This window comes from Bos indicus x Bos taurus, chromosome 10, assembly GCF_003369695.1.
Source record: "Bos indicus x Bos taurus breed Angus x Brahman F1 hybrid chromosome 10, Bos_hybrid_MaternalHap_v2.0, whole genome shotgun sequence".
Taxonomy (NCBI): domain Eukaryota; kingdom Metazoa; phylum Chordata; class Mammalia; order Artiodactyla; family Bovidae; genus Bos; species Bos indicus x Bos taurus.
In genome coordinates this window covers 32,219,198-32,239,221 of record NC_040085.1, presented here as the reverse complement: position 1 = coordinate 32,239,221, position 20,024 = coordinate 32,219,198, and the positions used below count along the sequence as shown (strand labels likewise).

The 20,024-nt window shown below is 36.4% G+C and overlaps 1 protein-coding gene across 1 annotated transcript in view; it reads left to right on the top strand.

Moving 5' to 3' along the window:
• The window catches only part of UBR1 (ubiquitin protein ligase E3 component n-recognin 1), a 154,643-nt gene that overhangs the window by 46,548 nt on the left and 88,071 nt on the right, over window positions 1-20,024 (top strand). The window contains exons 11-19 of the mRNA XM_027553667.1: window positions 7,040-7,138; window positions 8,008-8,165; window positions 11,538-11,637; window positions 12,155-12,283; window positions 15,007-15,187; window positions 17,683-17,744; window positions 18,018-18,128; window positions 19,076-19,141; window positions 19,427-19,528. Of these exons, the coding sequence (XP_027409468.1) occupies window positions 7,040-7,138; window positions 8,008-8,165; window positions 11,538-11,637; window positions 12,155-12,283; window positions 15,007-15,187; window positions 17,683-17,744; window positions 18,018-18,128; window positions 19,076-19,141; window positions 19,427-19,528 (1,008 nt within the window). The remainder of the gene's footprint in view (window positions 1-7,039; window positions 7,139-8,007; window positions 8,166-11,537; window positions 11,638-12,154; window positions 12,284-15,006; window positions 15,188-17,682; window positions 17,745-18,017; window positions 18,129-19,075; window positions 19,142-19,426; window positions 19,529-20,024) is intronic.

Below are 20,024 nucleotides of genomic sequence, written 5' to 3'. Positions count from 1 at the left end.
CATTTTTTGATTGGGTCATTTATTTTTCTGGAATTGAGCTGCAGGAGTTGCTTGTATATTATTGAGATTCTTTGTCAATTGCTTCATTTCTATTATTTTCTCCCATTCTGAAGGCTGTCTTTTCACCTTGCTTATAGTTTCCTTTGTTGTGCAAAAAAGCTTTTAATTTTAATTAGGTCCCATTTGTTTATTTTTTCTTTTATTTCCATTACTCTGGGAGGTGGGTCATAGAGGATTTTGCCGTGATTTATGTCAGATAGTGTTTTGCCTATGTTTTCCTTTAGGAGTTTTATAGTTTCTGATCTTACATTTAGATCTTTAATTCATTTTGAGTTTATTTTTGTGTATGGTGTTATAAAGTGTTCTAGTTTCATTCTTTTACAGGTGGTTGAGCAGTTTTTCCAGCACCGCTTGTTAAAGAGATTGTCTTTTCTCCATTGTATATTTTTGCCTCCTTTGTAAAAGATAAGGTGTCCACGGGTGCATGGATTTATCTCTGGGCTTTCTATTTTGTTCCGTTAATCTTTATTTCTGTCTTTGTGCCAATACCATACTGTCTTCTTGATGACTGTAGCTTTGTAGTATAGTCTGAAGTCAGGCAGGTTGATTCCTCCACTTCTATTCTTCTTTCTCAAGATTGCTTTGGTATTCAAGGCTTTTTGTATTTCCATACAAATTGTGAAATTATTTGTTTCAGTTCTCTGAAAAATATCGTTGGTAGCTTGATCGATATTGCATTGAATCTGTAGTTTGCTTTGGGTAGTATACTCATTTTCACTATATTGATTCTTCTGATCCATGAACATGGTGTATTTCTCCATCTATTTGTGTCTTCTTTGATTTCTTTCATCAGTGTTTTATAGTTTTCTATATATAGGTATTTTGTTTCTTTAGGTAGATTTATTCCTAAGTATTTTATTCTTTTTTTTTGCTATGGTAAATGGGATTGTTTCCTTAATTTCTCTTTCTCTTTTCTCATTGTTAGTGTATAGGAATGAAAGGGATTTCTGTGTATTAATTTTATATGCTGCAACTATATTCGTTGATTAGCTCTAGTAATTTTCTGGTGGTGTCTTCAGAGTTTTCTATGTAGAGAATCATGCCATCTACAAGCAGTGAGAGTTTTACTTCTTTTCCAATTTGGATTCCTTTTATTTCTTTGTCTTCTCTGATTGCTGTGGCTAAAACTTCCAAAACTATATTGAATAGTAGTGGTGAGAGCGGGCACCCTTGTCTTGTTCCTGATTTTATGGGAAATGCTTTCAGTTTTTCACCATTAAGGATAATGTTTGCTGTGGGTTTATCATATATGGCTTTTATTATGTTGAGGTATATTCCTTCTATGCCTGCTTTCTGGAGAGTTTTTATCATAATGGGTGTTGAATTTTGTCAAATGCTTTCTCTGCATCTGTTGAGATAATCATGGTTTTTATCTTTCAATTTATTAATGTGTTATATAACATTGATTGATTTGCAATATTGAAGAATCCTTGCATCCTTGGCATAAAGCCCACTTGGTCATGATGTATGATCTTTTTAATAGATTGTTGGATTCTGTTTGCTAGAATTTTGTTGAGAATTTTTGCATCTGTGTTTATCATGAGATTGGCATATAGTTTTCTTTTTTTGTCTCTTTTGTGATCTTTATTTCAAAGTCTATTTTATCTGATATTAGTATTGCTACTCCTGCTTTCTTTTGGTCTACATTCGCATGAAATATCTTTTGCCAGCTCTTCACTTTCAGTCTGTATGTGTCCCTTGGCTTGAGGTGGATCTCTTGTAGACAGCGTATATAGGGGTCTTATTTTTGTATCCATCCAGCCAGTCTGTCTGTGGTTGGGGCATTCAACCTATTTACATTTAAGGTAATTATTGATAGGTATGATCCCGTTGCCATTTACTTTGTTGTTTTGGGTTTGAGTTTATAAACCTTTTCTGTGTTTCCTTTCTAGAGAAGATCCTATAGCATTTGTTGATGAGCTGGTTTGGTAGTGCTGAATGCTCCCAGCTTTTGCTTGTCTGTAAAGCTTTTGATTTCTCCTTCATATTTGAATGAGATCCTTGCTGGGTATAGTAATCTTGGTTGTAGGTTTTTCTCTTTCAGCACCGTAAGTATGTCCTGCCTTTCCCTCCTGGCCTGAAGAGTTTCTATTGAAGGATCAGCTGTTATCCTTATGGGGATCCCTTTGTATGTTATTTGTTGTTTTTCCCTTGCTGCTTTTGATATTTGCTCTTCATTAGTTTGATTAATATGTGTCTTGGGGTGTTTTTCCTTGGGTTTATTCTGTTTGGGACTCTCTGGGTTTCTTGGACTTGGGTGTCTATTTCCTTCCCCATTTTAGGGAAGTTTTCAACTATTATCTCCTCAGGTATTTTCTCATGCCCTGTCTTTTTGTCTTGTTCTTCTGGGACACCTATGATTTGAATGTTCGGGTATTTAACATTGTCCCAGAGGTCTCTGAGGTTGTCCCCATTTCTTTCTATTCTTTTTTCCTCTCTGCTTCATTTATCTCCACCATTCTGTCTTCCACCTTACTTATCCTATCTTCTGCCTCAGTTATTCTACTGTTGGTTTCCTCCAGAGTGTTTTTGATCTCATTTATTGCATTATTCATTTTTATTTTTGCATTATTCATTATTGATTGACTCTTCTTTATTTCTTCTAGGTCCTTGTTAAACATTTCTTGCATCTTCTCAATCCTTGTCTCTAGTCTATTTATCTATAACTCATTTTTGTTTTCAAGATTTTGGATCAGCTGTATTATCTTTATTCTGAATCTTTTTCAGGTAGACTCCATATCTCCTCCTCTTTTGTTTGGTTTGGTGAGCATTTATCATGTTCCCTTACCTGCTGAATATTTCTCTGCCTTTTCATTTTGTTTTGATTGCTGTGTTTGGGGTGCCTTTTCTGTAGGCTGGAAGTTTGTGTTTCCTCTTTATTGTGGAGCATGCTTCCTGTGGGTGGGTTTGGACTAGTGGCTTGTCAGGGTTTCCTGGTTAGGAGAGCTTGCATCTGTGTTCTGGTGGGTGGACCTGGATCTCTTCTCTCTAGAGCGCAATGAAGTGTACAGTAGTGAGTTTTGGGGTGTCTGTGAGTTTGGCATGGCTTTGGACAGCTTGTCTTTTAATGTTCAGGGTTGTGTTCCTGCTTTGCTGGAGAATTAGCATGGTATGTCTTGCTCTGGAACTTGTCCCTTGGGTGGACCTTGGTTTCCGTGTAGGTATGGAGGCTTTGAGTGAGCTCTTGTCTATTAATGTTCCCTGGAATCAGGAATTCTCTGATGTTCTCAAGTTTTAGAGCTAAGCCACCTGCCTCTGGTTTTCTGTCCTTCTCTTATAGTAGCCTCAAGATTTCTCCATCCATACACCACAGATGAGAAAACATCTAGGTTAATGGTGAAGCAATTCTCCACAGCAGGGGTCACCCAGAGAGATTCATAGAGTTACATAGAGAAGAGAAGAGAGAGGAGGGAGATAGAGGTGACCAGGAGGAGAAGCTGCTGCTAAGTCGCTTCAGTCGTGTCTGACTCTGCGCGACCCCGTAGACGGCAGCCCACCAGGCTCCCCCGTCCCTGGGATTCTCCAGGCAAGAACACTGGAGTGGGTTGCCATTTCCTTCTCCAGTGCATGCAAGTGAAAAGTGAAAGTGAAATCGCTCAGTCGTGTCCGACTCTTAGCGACCCCATGGACTGCAGCCCACCAGGCTCCTCCATCCATGGGATTTTCCAGGCAAGAGTACTGGAGTGGGATGCCATTGCCTTCTCTGAGGAGGAGAAGAAGGAGAGTCAAAAGTGGAAAGAGCAGTCTAGCCAGTAATCAGTTCCCTAAGTGCTCTCCACAATCTGGAACACCCAGAGAGATTCACAGAGTTACACGGAGAAGAGAAGAGGGAGGAAGGAGATAGAAGTGACCAGGAGAAGAGGGGCAGTCAAAGGGGACAGACCAGTCTAGCCAGTAATCAGTTCCCTAAGTGTTCTCCACAGCCCAGAATACCCCAAGAGATTCACAGAGTTAAGTCGAGAAAAGAAGAGGGAGGGAGGATTTAGAGATGACCCGGGGGAGGAAAGGGAGAGTCAAAAGGGGAGAGAGAAATCAAGCCAGTAATCACACCCCTGAGTGAAAATGGATCCTGAAGATTAGACTCTTAAAGGTACAAAATTGATAACAAATACCAAAAACGCAGAGATTAAAAGTCTAGAGTAGAGGCTAGACTTTCAAAAAAACAATATTGAAAATACAAAACAAAATCAATCACAAAAAATTATAAAATATATATATATATGAAACTTGCTTTAAAAATAGGGTCTTTTTTCCTGCAACATAATAGTAGGTTATAAAAATGAAAATTAAAGGAGTAATAAAGAGGTTAAAGTTTAAAAAAATGCAAAAGTGATAATAGTAAAAATATATCTAGGAATTTCTCTGAAGCTGTTGTGGGCAGTGTGGGGTCAGTTCAGTTTCAGATAGTTCTTTGTTCCAGCTTGTACTTGTTCCCATGGTCTATAGGCCCCTCCAGTGCTTAGTCAATGTTAACTACAGGATTTTAATCTGTTGCACCTGACACTTCCAGAGCTGTTCCCTCTTCTTTATTTTGGCTTCCTCTGTTTGCAAGTCTCTTCAGTGTCTAATTTCTGCCCTGACACAAGGGAGCAAAGGTGGTCACTTATTTAGGCTTACTTGTTCAGTTGTGTTGTGGGGAGCGAGGGACACTGCCAACAAATATTGCTGGCGTGTGTGGGGAGTGCTCGCAGTGTATGGACCACACTGGGTTTGCCCCAGCTCATGGCAGCATGTGCTTCCTGGGTCTACACTGCTCAGGCTCCAGGGTGCTCTGCAGGGGCATTGTCCAAAGCAGGCCCTGCAGTTTTTGCACTTCCCAGGTCTAAGCTGCTCAGGTTCTCGGGTACTCTGCAAGGGCACAGACTAGGTTGGGCATGTGTTTTGTGCCCTTCCCAGGTCCAAGCAGCTCAGGCAACCAGGTGTTTGACAAATGCACTGTCCCAGGTGGAACATGCGTCTTAATCACCTCCCCAGTCCCAGCCACGTGGTTTCCCAGGTAGGCTGCATGTCTCTTCTGGTGAGCTGATCTCAGGCTGCGACTCTCCTGGCAGATGTCAACTGTCCAGGATCCCAGGAAGACATGGTTAGCAACTGGAAGCCTGCTCATAGTTTAGTGGAGGATGCCCATCTCTGGGACCAAGATTGGAGCAGCCCCTTGCCTTCCAACTCTGGCTGTCACACACCTGCTTCTCTGCCTCCAGCAGAGGGGAGAGCCCTGTACATCCCCGGCTAGCTCTCCTTTGGTATTGGCTCAATCCTTTGTTCTGTGAGCAGCACAGGCTGTGCTTTAGAGCCTTTTGCGGTAAAGTTCTCTCTTTTTTTTTTCTTCTCCAACAATCCCACAGTTTGGGTTGCTATCTCACATTAGCTCCCTCAGATTGTCCTCAGGGCATTCAGGCCCAGTCCTTATCCTAAGCACCGATTATGCAGCCTTCACCTCCCTGTCCAGCTCCTGCTGGCTGGTGGCAAACACAAGCGTTTGGGATACTTTTCCACTGGCAGTTGTGTTTAGGTGAGTATTCTGTGGGTTTTTGTTTTTGTTTTTTTCTCCCGGTTATGCTGCCCTCTGAGATTCTGAAACTCCCCACAGACCCACCTGTGAGAGGGTTTCCTACTGTTTGGGAAACTTTTCCTCCTTCACAACTCCCTCCCCAGGACCGGTCTCTGTCCCTAACTCTTTTGTCTCTCTTTTTGTCTTTTATGTTTTGTCCTACCTTCTTTCGAGGAGAATGGGCTGCCTTTCTGGGTACCTGGTGTCTTCCGCCAGTGTTCAGAAATTGTTTTGTGGAAGTTGCTCAGCATTCAAATGATCTTTTGATGAATTTGTGGGAGGAAAAGTGTCCTATTCCTCCCATCCTATCCCTCCCTCTTAGAACTGCTTCTATAGCTTTTTAATATTGTTTTGTTGATCTATTGTATATCCCTTACACTGTTATATTTTCTTGTGTGTCTCTCAAGTTAAATTAGTTAGAACATGTACTTCTTTAAATCTTTTACTTTGTCTTATACAGAGGTATGCAAGAAATACTTGTTAGTTTATTCTGATTTTGAGTTGCACAAAATTTTTCAAAACTTAGGACAGAGGTAGAATCAGAATGGAATTGAAAGCAGAACATGAAATAATGGTTATCATAGGTAAATGATAATGTGGGATAAGATACTTGCACTTCCTTGATTTTATAATTAGATTGATGAAAGCAGCTAAGATATTTGGTTTCTTGAAAGGTGATGACAACTCAAATTATCAACTCTATTCTTCAAAAACTCTTTAGAGATAGAATAAAGGACCATGTATGTGATCTGAAATGAAGTTTTTTCTTTATACAATAGCAGTTCACCGTCCTTAGGATTACCTGTTAAACTTCGTGTGAATTCTAATGGAATTAAATATTTAGGTCAAGGATCTAATACTGTGCTTATATATAATAGCTGCTTGAGGCATGACTGGATGTATTATTGTTTTTGTTCTTGCAAGATAGCAGGGTTGATTTTCATCTGGTATGCATTAGTATGGATAAGAAGTTATGCACAGCCAGCATCCATTCTGTTTAAGGCTGGATTGAATCTGATGATTGATTTTCTGGGTCATATCAGTTTTTAAATGCATTTAATATAGTCCCTTCTTTATTGCATTGGGAAGAAAATCTGCTAAAGATTGCCCCAGATTCTGTTTGGAGAAAGGATATATTGCACCTTTGCAGTCCTCTATGATTTTTACCTCTGTGTGTGTGTGTGTTTTGTTTTTTAAAAATCATTATTTCTTACTATACTATATTGGATAGCTGAATTCCTATTCGATCTTTTGTTACTTGCTGTTTTACTAAATTTTTGTTGACTAGTATCTCCCTTTAATAAAAAGGTATTATAATACTTGCCATCTTATACATAGAAACAAATACAGGAGCTGTTAAAACTGGGATTTTAAAAGTTTTCAGTAGTCATTTATAATTGCTTCTCTACTTATTGTTGTATCTTTCAGTATTACAAGCAGCTCCAGAAAGACTATATCAGTGATGACCATGACAGAAGTATCTCTATAACTGCACTCTCAGTTCAGATGTTTACTGTTCCTACTTTGGTATGTATTAATTAGTCTTGACAATCTTTCTAAGTAACATTTGTTTTATTTTTAAAGAATTTTATTTAATGTTGAATTAAAACAATTTCTGAGTCACTATGTTCTATTCCACTTGGAAAGTTGAATAATTCTTCAGTGGTATCAGCATGTGAATACTTTAATGGTTCCCAAAGACTAGGTAACTCGTGGAGTGGGAGTGGTGGCTCTGAGTTGCTTTGAAAGTCCTCATTTCTGCAGGGGAACACCAGAGCTGGTTTCTCGATGTCTAGAGTAACTTAGGAGCAGTGCCTTATTAATACCTTTACTCTTGTTGTTGTTGAGGGTGAGAGGAGAGCCTAAGATACAGCAAAACTGGGGGAGAGTATGACTGTCAGGCATTTGCAGGAGGTGGTGCTGCAAGGCTTGGGAGGAGAGTGAAGGATTCTGCTTCCTTTTTGTACTACTACCATTGCTGTTTCTTATGGACAGTTTGGTTTCTACTTTCTCTTTTCAAAGCCCAGAGAAAAGGATATGAAAGAGAAATTGAATTGTGAGTGAGGGGGAAATGTCAGAATACATAATGTACATGATAGAAGCCTGAAGTATATCTATTTGTTCTACTTCGCTCACTGTATAATTAATAGTGGTAAACATTCATGTCAGTAACATGTGTAATGGGCTTTGGGTGTTCAGACAGGTGTTTTCTAGTTACTGAGAGGTAGGGAACTTTTAGAAAATAATTTCTCAGAAATTGCTATTCTATGAGAATAAGGACTGTGTTTGATGCTCAGCAAACATTTATTCAAAATGACTTACCAACCAAATGAATAGATAAAATCCATACTATAATGAGTTAATACTAATGACAATATTCTTGACATATTCTACAGGCTCGACATCTTATTGAAGAGCAGAATGTTATCTCTGTCATTACTGAAACTCTCCTGGAAGTTTTGCCTGAGTATTTGGATAGGAACAATAAATTCAACTTCCAGGGTTATAGCCAAGACAAATTGGGAAGAGTATATGCAGTAATTTGTGATCTAAAGTAAGTTGTTCGAGTCAAAAGGTGAGGGTACCTATTAAACACAGTTGGATTTATTCTATCCTATAAATAAACATCTGATCTTTTTGGTTATCTAGTGATGATGAGTACAAAGAACTGTGACTTATGTCATGTCACATGTGACTTTACTCATGTCAGTAAATCTCTTAAGTAAAGTCTTTTTATAAAGTTAAAATCAGGTCAATAAAGAAGATACTGAGGAAGGGCCTCTCATAGGAACTAGGGTCTTTTGGGATCATTAAATGAGTCTCCATTGTAGTCACCATGTCTTCCACTCACTTCCACTCATGCATTTTTCTTCTGCCCCTCTTGCGTAGTCTCTTTGTGGTTAGTTTCAAACGATCTTGTTGATGTGAATTTTTTTAATTCCCTTTTTCATACATATGATCAAGTTATAGATATTCATCCAAGGTTTCTTAAGATATTCTCGCTGAAGAGAATGGAGTTTCCTTTTAAACTAAAGTTGAAATCACATGATAGATCATATTTGGGATCATTGAACCTAAAAGGAAATAAATTTCTGTTTTTTTAAAAATAGATGGCGACTACTGTAAGGATTATGCTATATAAAGTATTCAATAAATCATAAACTTCAAAAAATTATTTTAAGAATATATTGACAAAATATGTTTCATTTACTTTGCTGTTTAAAAAAAGAGCTCTGAGATATATATCACACAAAACAAACAAAAAATATACAAAAACTCCAAGTGGCAGTACTTAATGTTTAGTGTTAAATTATTCTATTTGTCATTCCTTTGGTCTGCTGTATAGGAAAAATCTCTTTACTATAGTTCTCATTACTCTGAAGTATTCTTATAACAGAGTTCCTTTTCTATCCAGATAAGTAGTGCATAATCACATCATTATTTTACCATATTTTATTTTATTTTGTGGATCTCTGACTATAATTATTCTCTACAGTAAATAATTTAGAGTTACTTCAACTCTTTGCGACCCATAGACTATAGCCTGCCAGGCCTCTCTGTCCATGGAATTCTCCAGGCAGGAGTACTGGAGTGGGTTGCCGTTCCCTCCTCCAGGCTGCGTCTGCTTGTCTCCTGCATTGCAGGTGGGGCTCTTTTACCATTGTACCACCTGGGAGGCCTACCCCTATGGTAGAACTTTAGGGTCCTTGGTTGGGAAGGTAATTTTAAAGTTTTCCCACTCTTGCAATGCTCACAACTTCTCTTCTACATCCTTATATAAGTAGACATACCTCTAAAGACAAGGAGAAGGGAAAATTAATGTCTTTTGAGGACTTATTTAATTCACTCTCACAAGGGTCCTGTGTTATTTATTAGTAACCATTGTGTGCTAAGGAACTTTGCTTATTCTACTTCATTTTATTCTTGCAGTGTTCTCATAAGGCAGGTGGTATAAGCTTTATTTGTAGATTATAATTATTTGCCTAAGGTCATAAAGCTAGTAAGTGGCCGGATTTGAGCCTAGCACTATTTATCTGTAATACTCATGTTCCTTTCACTACGTCAAGTAGCCTCACAGACTACATAAACAGCAGTAAAGCCTTGTCTGAAACCTGGCCTAAAACACCAATCAGATATTCCCTTCATTTTACAAGTAATTATTGAGCCCCATTTCTCAGTCTCTCATTGTAGAAATTTTGTAGTAATTCTTATTATTTCCCCATAGCCTTATTCATTCACCACTTCTTCTTGAAACCCTTTTAAATCAGAAATAGCCACAAATACTTAATGCCTTTTAGTTGTTTCTTTTCTTCTTTACTCTTTCTTTTCTTCCTGTCTCTTGCATCTTCTTTACTTCCTAGGTCTCCTATAGGAGTCAGGCATAAACTATGTGAAGTCACAAGAAACTAGAAACATAAATTCTTTTCTCTAGATCAATGCTTCTCAAGTGTTAATGACTGCAGATCATTGTGGGAGCTTGTTAAAAGGCAGACTGAGTAGATCTGACTAGAACCCAAGATTCTGCATTTCTAAAGATTTACTTGATGCTGATACTTCTGGTGTGTGAACCAACCTTTTGAGTAGCACTGTGCTCTAGAAAACAGCCAAACTTTGATGCCATTTATTCATTGTGGTAAAATTTAAACTTTAGCCTTTTTTACTTTTACTTTAAAGGAAAAGTTTAGAATATAATTAACATAAAGTTATTTCTTTGATAAAGTCCAGATGATTGTATTTTAACTTTGAACATATTAATAGATATTTAAAGGGAAAAATTAAACCATAATCCTTATTATCTTTACAAATAAAATTAATTTTTCCTCCATCTTTTTGCCTTGTCTTTTATGTTCTGCATTACTTCCTTTGTGCCCTTTTTTGGGGAGCTTAACTTTGGATTACAGTGTCCAGGATACATATCTGTTTTTTCCCTCTACACTGTGAACTTCAAGGGTTGGGTATCGTATCTGTGTTTCTGTTCCTGATACCTGTTGTGTAATAGGAATTGATTTGGGTTGACTGATTGCAAAATAATTTTTATCAATTATTAATTACTCCTTCCTGAGAAGTTATTTCATGGTAAACCTTCCCATTTCACATGAAACCAGTCATTTTCTTTGCAGCCTAAAGAAGTATTGTTCTTATAAATTGTAGGCCACATTGGGTCTGTTTATCTTTTGAAACAAATGTATTCTGATATGTAAGCCAGGATGACATAGGTGTTTATATCCTCCTTCTGGGATCAGGGCAAAGAATGCCTGGAGGTGGGAAGTCTTATAAATTTCCTGACCCACCAGCAGTAGTTTATCTATGGTACTGAAATCAGATAGCAGGACTGAATGGCTCTGGTAACCAGTACCGGAATATTCACACCAAGTTACAAATCTCTAGTCATACTGAGCAGCAACAATAAAGGTATTGAATCCTCAGGCCAAACTACTATATGCGTTGCAATTTTTCTGTAATTCTTATGACTACATGCTTTAGGGGTAAAAGTATGTCATTTTAATGAATAAAATTAGTTTTTAACTTACAGAGTATACTGAAACAGTTTGCACAGACAGCAGACATCCTGCACAGGTAGTTTTGACATGTATTTTGAGACTGAGAGGATTTCATCTGGTCCTTCGGGTAAAGAGTATGAATGCTTCTAGAAAATTTGTATTGTGATTGTCCATCTGTGACCAGCTAGTTTCCTTCTAGATTCACTTAATCAGCCTAATTTTTGAGTGGAGAAGTCAGGCTTTAGCTTTGACATCTGCCTCTGGTAGAGCATTCACACTTTGCTGGCATAATTCTCGTGCTGCCTAGAATTGTAAGAAATTTGAATACATAATTTTGATGAATCAACATTGTCTATAGCCCTGAGAACCTTAAAATTATCTCAAAACAGGAAAGTAAAATGTTTCTTTGTCTCTTGAAATACTAGATATATCCTGATCAGCAAGCCCACAGTATGGACAGAAAGATTAAGAATGCAGTTCCTTGAAGGCTTTCGATCTTTTTTGAAGATTCTTACCTGTATGCAGGTATGATAGTTCTTCTGTACATCAGTAAGATAAATTTATTTTAAAAATTTAATCCCAGTTTTTCATGTTTTGTTTTGAGCAAATTACAGTTTTAAGAAAGAATAATTGTAGCAAAGTAAAAGTAAAATTTAAACACTGACTCACTGATCCTGCTTTCATAGACCTTAGTTAACTGCTGCTGTTACTATCAATGTTTATTACTGTATACTATGTGATAACTGTTGTAAATATTTTCACGCATTATTTCTTTTGAACCTCATAGCAATCTTATGAGATAGTTACTATTATTATTCCCATTTTACATACAAGGGAATTATAGCTTAGAAATAATTTGACCAGGATCATACAGCTAGAGAGTGACAGTGAGAGTTTGAATCATGCATTCTGACTTAGATAACCATGTTTTAAAAAAATTATAAGCATACATGAGTATGAACCTTGATGATTTTATATTTTGCCAGTGGAGGAGCAAAGAAAGAGAGGGCATGTATGTGTGTTAATTACTCTTTTCTTGTAGGGAATGGAAGAAATCAGAAGGCAAGTTGGGCAACACATAGAAGTAGATCCTGACTGGGAGGCTGCCATTGCTATACAGATGCAGTTGAAGAATATTTTACTAATGTTCCAAGAATGGTGTGCTTGTGATGTAAGTAAAGTTTTTTAGGAGGATCAGTGCCTTTTTAAGTGTTCTAATGGTTAATAGCACAGTTTTATGTTGCAACTTCCTTGATGTAAAGTTTTATTACTTCTGATATTTTCTTGTATATTTGAATCATCTTATTAAATTTGTAGTTTTTTACACTTAGTTAGAAAATGTGCTCCATGGTATTCCATTTACTGTTGGGAAGAGTGGAGTTGAAAAAATACAACACACACTAATTAATAAATTAAATAAATTTATTTCCTTGGACATGAATATTAATAATATGAAAATTAAGATTAGACTTTTAAATAGTTCAACAATAGAAGTGAGTGGCTATTTATTCAATCAAGAGTCTTGAGTGCATTAAACCATTAAAAATATTACTTTTAAAATATAGTACTAATGTTTTTCCTTAAGCAATAATTTTAGACCATAGCCCTCTTTAAACATAATCCTAATCAAATTACCTTTTGAGAAGATGACCTCATTTATTTCTGCTCTGAGAAAATTAACATTATCTCAGTCAAATTTTTTCGTCTTCTCCAGTTTTTCTGTACCACTCACTACAGTCTATTCACTGAGTTTCTGCATATATCTTCACTATTGGTCTCTTTCTGTTTACCTCTTTCTTTCTTAAAGTGTTGTCTCTACCTAGGCTCTTGGTCTCAATCTATATTACTTCTTCCTGGAGTTTCCTTCCTCTAGTATTTCCCACTGTTTGATTCATCTGCCTTAAACACCAGGACTATGCTTAAAAGCCATGAGAATAAAAGACCCCTTGCCACTGCTACCTCATAAACTGTTTTCTGTCTTCCTTTTTTCCTTTTCTGTTGCACCACCAGCAGTTGGTCACAGGTTCAGAGTGGCAGCTACACTCACAGACACAATAGACTTCAATCTAACGCAGTAGCTGTATAGAACATTAAGGACAGGAAATATTGTCCAGTTATCTGTCATAGCACATGTTTTTTGGCTCTCTTCACCTTAGGGGAGGGCATGGTTAATCATTGGAGATGAGGTCAGTGTGTGGTGTTCATCTTGACCCCTGCAGATGTCTATATTTACTGAATGTAAATCATCTGAAGTCATCTACATATGCTGTTGCCACTCTTTAGCTTCTAAAACTGCTTTAGAGCCAGGTTTCTGTCCTTACGAATTAATAGGAACTGTATCTTGAAAATATTTCAAAGGATCTATTTAGTAACCAAATTCAGGTCTTTTCCCTCTACCTTAAATACCTGTAGCATTGTGTTCTTTTGAGAACCTTAATCATTTGAAATTCTCTTTCCCTCTGATTTTCACAAGCCTTCTTATCCTAGTATTTCTATTATTGGTTACCCATTTCAATCAATGACTGCCTTTCCCCCCTCAATTCCTTCTGCCTAGTAAATGAGACATTCCCCAATATTTTCTTCTCTTTCTTACAGATCTTTTATTTCTCGCACCTCAATTAAAACTTCATAAAATAACTTTCCCAAGCTATAGTATCACTTGTGTTTGTGTGTTGCACATGACTGCTTAGATGCTACATTTCTATTTCAAACTCAACATATTGTATGATTTGTCATCATTTCATTCTATTTCCAGCTTGCATTTTCTCTTCTTGACTTTCTTGTTCTGTTCATGACACCATGATTCATGCATTCATCCATACAGGAAATCTGAGAGCTACTGTGTTCTGTGTGTTAGATGTTAACAGACCTTTGAGGGAAAAAAATGTTTTGTGTTCAGGTTAAGATTGAAAAATGTTAGGTTGAACAAAATCAAACATTTTTTTAAACCACTGAACTTCTCAAACCTTTGATAAATCAATGGGTTAATCAATCATTTCTAAGAGGAATAGTCCCCAAATTTATTTAACTATAGAATTCTTTTTTAAAAATAAAATCCATGTGAGAAATGCTCTTAAAAAGTGACCTTTGACTCATCTCCCTCCCATATTCACCCAGATTTGAGTCTTCCTCCTCCTAATTTTGTTTTATAATCCTATTTCCTGTAAGTTTATTCTTTTTCGCCATGACTGGCCCCACCCTTGCTGAGTCCCTTAATACCTTACACTTAACTTAGTAATAAAATTTTCTGTTGGTTTCCTTGTCTCCTAACATTGCCCCCTCCAATCCATCATCTTCAGTGACACCCACTAACTCTTCTTGAAACAATACGTTGACTACATTATTACACATCAGATACTCTCAAGTCTATTCAAATTCACATGGCTGTGCCAAGGCATATTTCCAGTTTACTGGCTCATTAATTCTATCCATGAGCCCTCTGATTTATCCAAATTTTATTCTTTTCCACTCCCTGAACAGGAGTTGTACTTCCCCTTATTTCTGTTTGTTTATTCTGTATCTCTGCTTATATTGCTACCATCTCTCCAACTTCCCCCCATGCTTAAGCTGCATATTCTTTCAGACCCCACTCAAAAGCTATGTTTACAAATGTGTGTTCCCAATTGTCTGTGAATTTTTTCTTTTTTTGCCCTATTAAAGTTATTAGTTTATACCACTTACATGGCTTACAGTTTTTTACTTTGATTGTGTATGTGTGTTTGTCTGACTATCTTAATGTTTCCTACAGGTTTGCAGATCCTGTTGAGGTAGCTCTAATAACACATAAAACAATTTTGTGCTTGTATTTATTTAATAGTAAATATTTATTGAATGATATATTAATAATAAAGTAGGTAACTTATCAGTTTATTTGCATTCTTATTTTCCTTTTAGGAAGAACTCTTACTAGTGGCTTATAAAGAATGTCACAAAGCTGTGATGAGGTGCAGTACAGGTTTCAAATCTAGTAGCAAAACAGTAATACAATTGTGTGGTCATACTTTGGAAACTAAGTCCTACAAAGTATCTGAAGATCTTGTAAGCATACATCTGCCACTGTCTAGGACTCTTGCTGGTGAGTGTTTATTTGGTTCTTGCGTGTTTCTATTAGCTTTGTTTTCTGTAGATATTCATATTAGAATCAGTACTGCTTTTGTGAGCACATACTTAGATCAAATACTGCAGTTAAGAACTGTCACTGTCCTTCAAAGAGCTGTGACCAGACATGTCAGTGTGTTTGTTTACCTGGATCTTTTGTTATCTGGGTCAACTCATGGATCCTCATAGTATACACTTTAGGACCAACTTGGTAGCTTACTGCCTAACCAAGCGTGTAGGAAAATCTTGTTGCAGTTTTTTCACCCTCTTCTCTATCTGGTTGCACCAGTGATTCTGTCACTATTCCTTTCACCACTGAAAGAAAGAAATCTTAGATTTCCTTCAATCATCCTTTGATTTGCTCTTCCATGTAAATTGGCCCTGTCAGTTTTTTTTCTTCTTTTAACAACTTTGTTGAAGTGTATGTATTTATATTTTTGTGGTGAAATATACATAAAATTTACCATTTTAATCATGCTTAATTATATGATTCAGTGGTGTTAAGTATATTCACATTGTTGTTCAACCATCACCACCATCCATATCCAAAATTTTTTCATCTTCCCAATCTGAAATTTTGTACCCATTCAACATAGCTTCTCATTCCTTGTTCACTGTCATAGAAATTTTCTGTCTCTATGACTTGACTACTCTAGGTATCTCATATAAGTGAAATCATTCTTGTATCCTTTTATAACTGGCTTATTTCACTTAGCATAATGTTCTCAAAGTTCATCCATGTTGTGATGTGTATAAGATTTCCTTCACCTTTAAGGTTGGATAATATTCCATAGTGGGCTTCCCTGGTAGCTCAACTGATAAAGAATCCACCTGCAGTGCAGGAGACCCCAGTTCCTGGGTCAGGAAGATCCCCTGGAGAAGGGATAAGCTCCCACTCCAGTATTCTTGGGCTTCCCTGTGGCTTAACTGGTAAAGAATCCGCCTGCAGTGCAGGAGACCTGGGTTCAATCCCTGGGTCAGAAAGATCCCCTGGAGGAGGGCATGGCAACCCACTCCAGTATTCTTGCCTGGAGAATCCCCATGGACAGAGGAGCCTGGTGGGCTATAGTCCATGGCATCACAAAGAGTCGCACATGACTGAGCGACTAAGCACAGCACAGTATTCTATAGTTTGCATACCACATTCTGTTTATCTATTCATCCTCCAGTAGATGTTTAGGTTGCTTACGACTTTTGACTATTGTTGAATAATGTTGCCATGAACACAGGTATCCAAATATCTGTTTGAATCCTTGTTTTCAGTTCTGGAATTATACACCCATAGAGTGGTATTGCTGGATCATAAGATAATTCTAGTTTTTAATTTTTTGAAGAGCTACCATACTGTTTTCCATGGCAGCTGCGCCAGTTTACATTCCCAACAACAGTGCACAAGGATTCCAATTTCTTTACATCCTCATCAACATTTGTTATTTTTTCTTTTAAATAACCATCCTAATGAGTGTGAACTGGTATCTCCTGTGGTTTTGATTTGCATTTTCTTAATGATTAGTGATACTGAGCATTGTTTCCTGTGCTTACTGGCCATATGTATTTCTTCTTTGGAGAAATGTCTGATCAAGTCCATTGTCTATTTTGTAATCAGATTTTATTGTTGAGTTATTGGAATTCCTTGTATATTCTGGATATTAACTGCTTATCAGATATATGATTTCCTGATATTTTCTTCCATTCTGTGGGTTGCCTTTTCACTCTGTTGTTCGTGTCCTTTGATGCACAAAAGTTTTTAATTTGGTATAGTCTTAATTTATTTTTCCTTTGATTACCTATGTTTTTGATGTCATAGCCAAGAAATTATTATCAAATCCAATGTTGCAAAGTCATTTCCCTATGTTATATTCTAAGAGTTTTATAGATTTAGCATCTGTATTCAGATTGCTGATATCAGTGTTAGGTAATTTTTGTATGTGGTATAATTGACATGTGATTTTATGTCACTTCTATTTTTACAAAAAGAAATACCTAGATTAGTTTTTATTTCTTTTTATTTTATTGAGATATAGTTGATTTACAATGCTGTGTTAAATTTCTGTTGGACAATAAAATAGTTAAGTTATATATACATATACATACATATATATATATATATACACACACACACACACACATTTGTATATTCTTTTTTCATAATGGTTTATCACAGGATATTTAATACAGTTCCCTGTGCTATACAGTTTTTATTTCTTTTGATACTTGGTTTGTGAGGAAAATAATTTCTTAGGAAGCAGCATAATATTTATATATATATAAATAATACAACGTAGGATCTTAAATATGTTAGTAATACTGTGTTTCAAAATTAGAAATCAAAACTTTGCATTCTGAAGCATCATATCTAAGCTCAATTAATGTATATTTAAATTTCACAAGTTTTCAAACTTGATGAATTAACTGGGAAACAAATCAACTGGGTTTATTGCTTTCTCATCTTTTTCATTTTTTAACTTTTAGGTCTTCATGTGCGTTTGAGCAGGCTGGGTGCTGTTTCAAGACTGCATGAATTTGTGCCTTTTGTAAGTGACTATTAAATTCTGACTTGCTTATATTCTATTTCTAAATACCTCTTGGTTGAGTGGGAAGAAAAAGATATTTTGAAACCTGCCTGAATAATTCCCAGTTAATAATTTTATGTCTGTGTCCTAGAACATTGAAACCTGAATCATGGTGACTTGGAGTCCTCTAGTTCAAGCCCTTCCATTTTACAGATGAGAAAATGGAGCAATGTATATAGTGCCATAGCATCCAAACCTCTGAGAAATATTGACATTGATCTCACTCTGTTTCAGGAGGATTTTCAGGTAGAGGTGCTGGTTGAATATCCTTTGCGTTGTCTGGTATTGGTTGCCCAGGTTGTTGCTGAGATGTGGCGAAGAAATGGGCTCTCTCTCATTAGCCAGGTATGGCAAGGCATATTATTCATATTATGTGTTCATTTTCTGCTTGCTTTTTCCTTTATTAATTTATATTTTACTTTGTATCCCTGGATTCTGCTCAGTATTTTTGTTTTCCAGCTCTTGTGTAAACTCAAGGAAGTTCTAGTGACCATATGGACATTTTCTTTAATCCTCTTAAGTGGATAGGTCAGGTGAAAGCCGGTAGTACCAGCAGAAACTTTCCCACTAATAGATGTCTTTTCTGAAGATTACCTTACTTGGGAACTGTGAACTTCCTACCACCAGTCTTAATTGAACAGCATCTTACAATTTTTCCCTCTGTTTTAGAGCAAATAAGGAGAAGTGCTTTTCCTGAAAGATGGGGAAATGAATTGTAAAGATACTGCTTAGGAGAAAAATGGCATTGATTGATTGTAGGAATTTGGTTTACTTTTTTTGAAGTGGGTGTTTTAAACTTAGTATGTTTTTCTCTGCTCAGTCATGTCCAACTCTGTGACCCCGTGGACTATAGCCCGCCAGACTCCTCTGTCCATGGAATTTCCCAGGCAAGAATGCTGGAGTGGGTTGCCATTTCCTCCTCCAGGGGATTTTCCGGACCCAGGGACTGAACCTGGGTCTCCTGCATTGCAGGCAGATTCTTTACTGCTAAGCTACGGAGGAAATTCTTGCAATTGAACTTGGTGGGGGAGTCAGTTACTTTGTTACACATTTTGAGAATAATAACTAGTATAGAGCATTTTAAACTCTGAAGTATTTTCATGCATATTTTCTCACATCATCCTCCCAAATCCCTTAAAATGATTCATAAATTTACAGCTTTTTTTTTTTTCTGCTACAAAGTAGTTCTTGGGGTTTCTAGTTTAGAAAAAATTTAAAGAATAGTTTTTGCTGAGAATTTTGTTTGAAATAAAATGATTCTCTTAGCTTCTGTTCTACCTTTTATTTTATAGGTGTTTTATTACCAAGATGTTAAATGCAGAGAAGAAATGTACGATAAAGATATCATTATGCTTCAGGTACCTATTTAAATTTGTTCTGATATGTGTCATAACCTTCCTTCCTATATTCTTTGTAATAGGAGAAGATATTATAACATAATAACTTTTTTATAACTTATTATTGTATTATACTTTTATTTACTTAAGTTTTTCTCACTGTTGAGATGAATATAGAATCATAGAAGCAGAAAGGACTGCTACATTATCTTCTGCAGATTTACCTTATTCTCATAGCCCTATTACTAGAGACAAAATGTTTCTCCATTTAATACATAGAACTATGGGACTTGATTTCTTTCACAGATTGGTGCATCTCTAATGGATCCCAACAAGTTCTTATTACTGGTACTTCAGAGGTATGAACTTGCTGATGCTTTTAATAAGACCATATCCATAAAAGACCAGGTAAGTGATAGAAACTGATATGTAAATTAATCCAAAGAAAATATTAATGTTAACTATTTTAATCATATATAAGATTATTTATTTATATATGTATATCTCTAAGCACCACACACATACATAAAACATACATGTACTTCTGAATGTACATACATATGCTCTTTTTACTCTGTAAAAATTAGAATGTAGTTGGCCCTCCATATACATGGATGCAGAATCCTGACCTACTAGTCAGTATATATAAGGGACTTGAGCATCTGTGGATTTTGGTATCTGCAAGGGTCCTGGAGTAATCCCCTGAGGATACTGAGTGATGACTGTATACAGATTAACAAAAAGGAGAAGAAAATCAAATGAAACTCTGCCTCCTAGAAATGATCACTTTTAAAGTTTTGGTGTTGTTTGTTTTTAAAGGAAAAATTGAATCTTTCATATGTGCTATTTTGCAATTTGCTTCCTGTGCTTAATGAAATATTGTGATACTTTTTTTTCTTGGCAT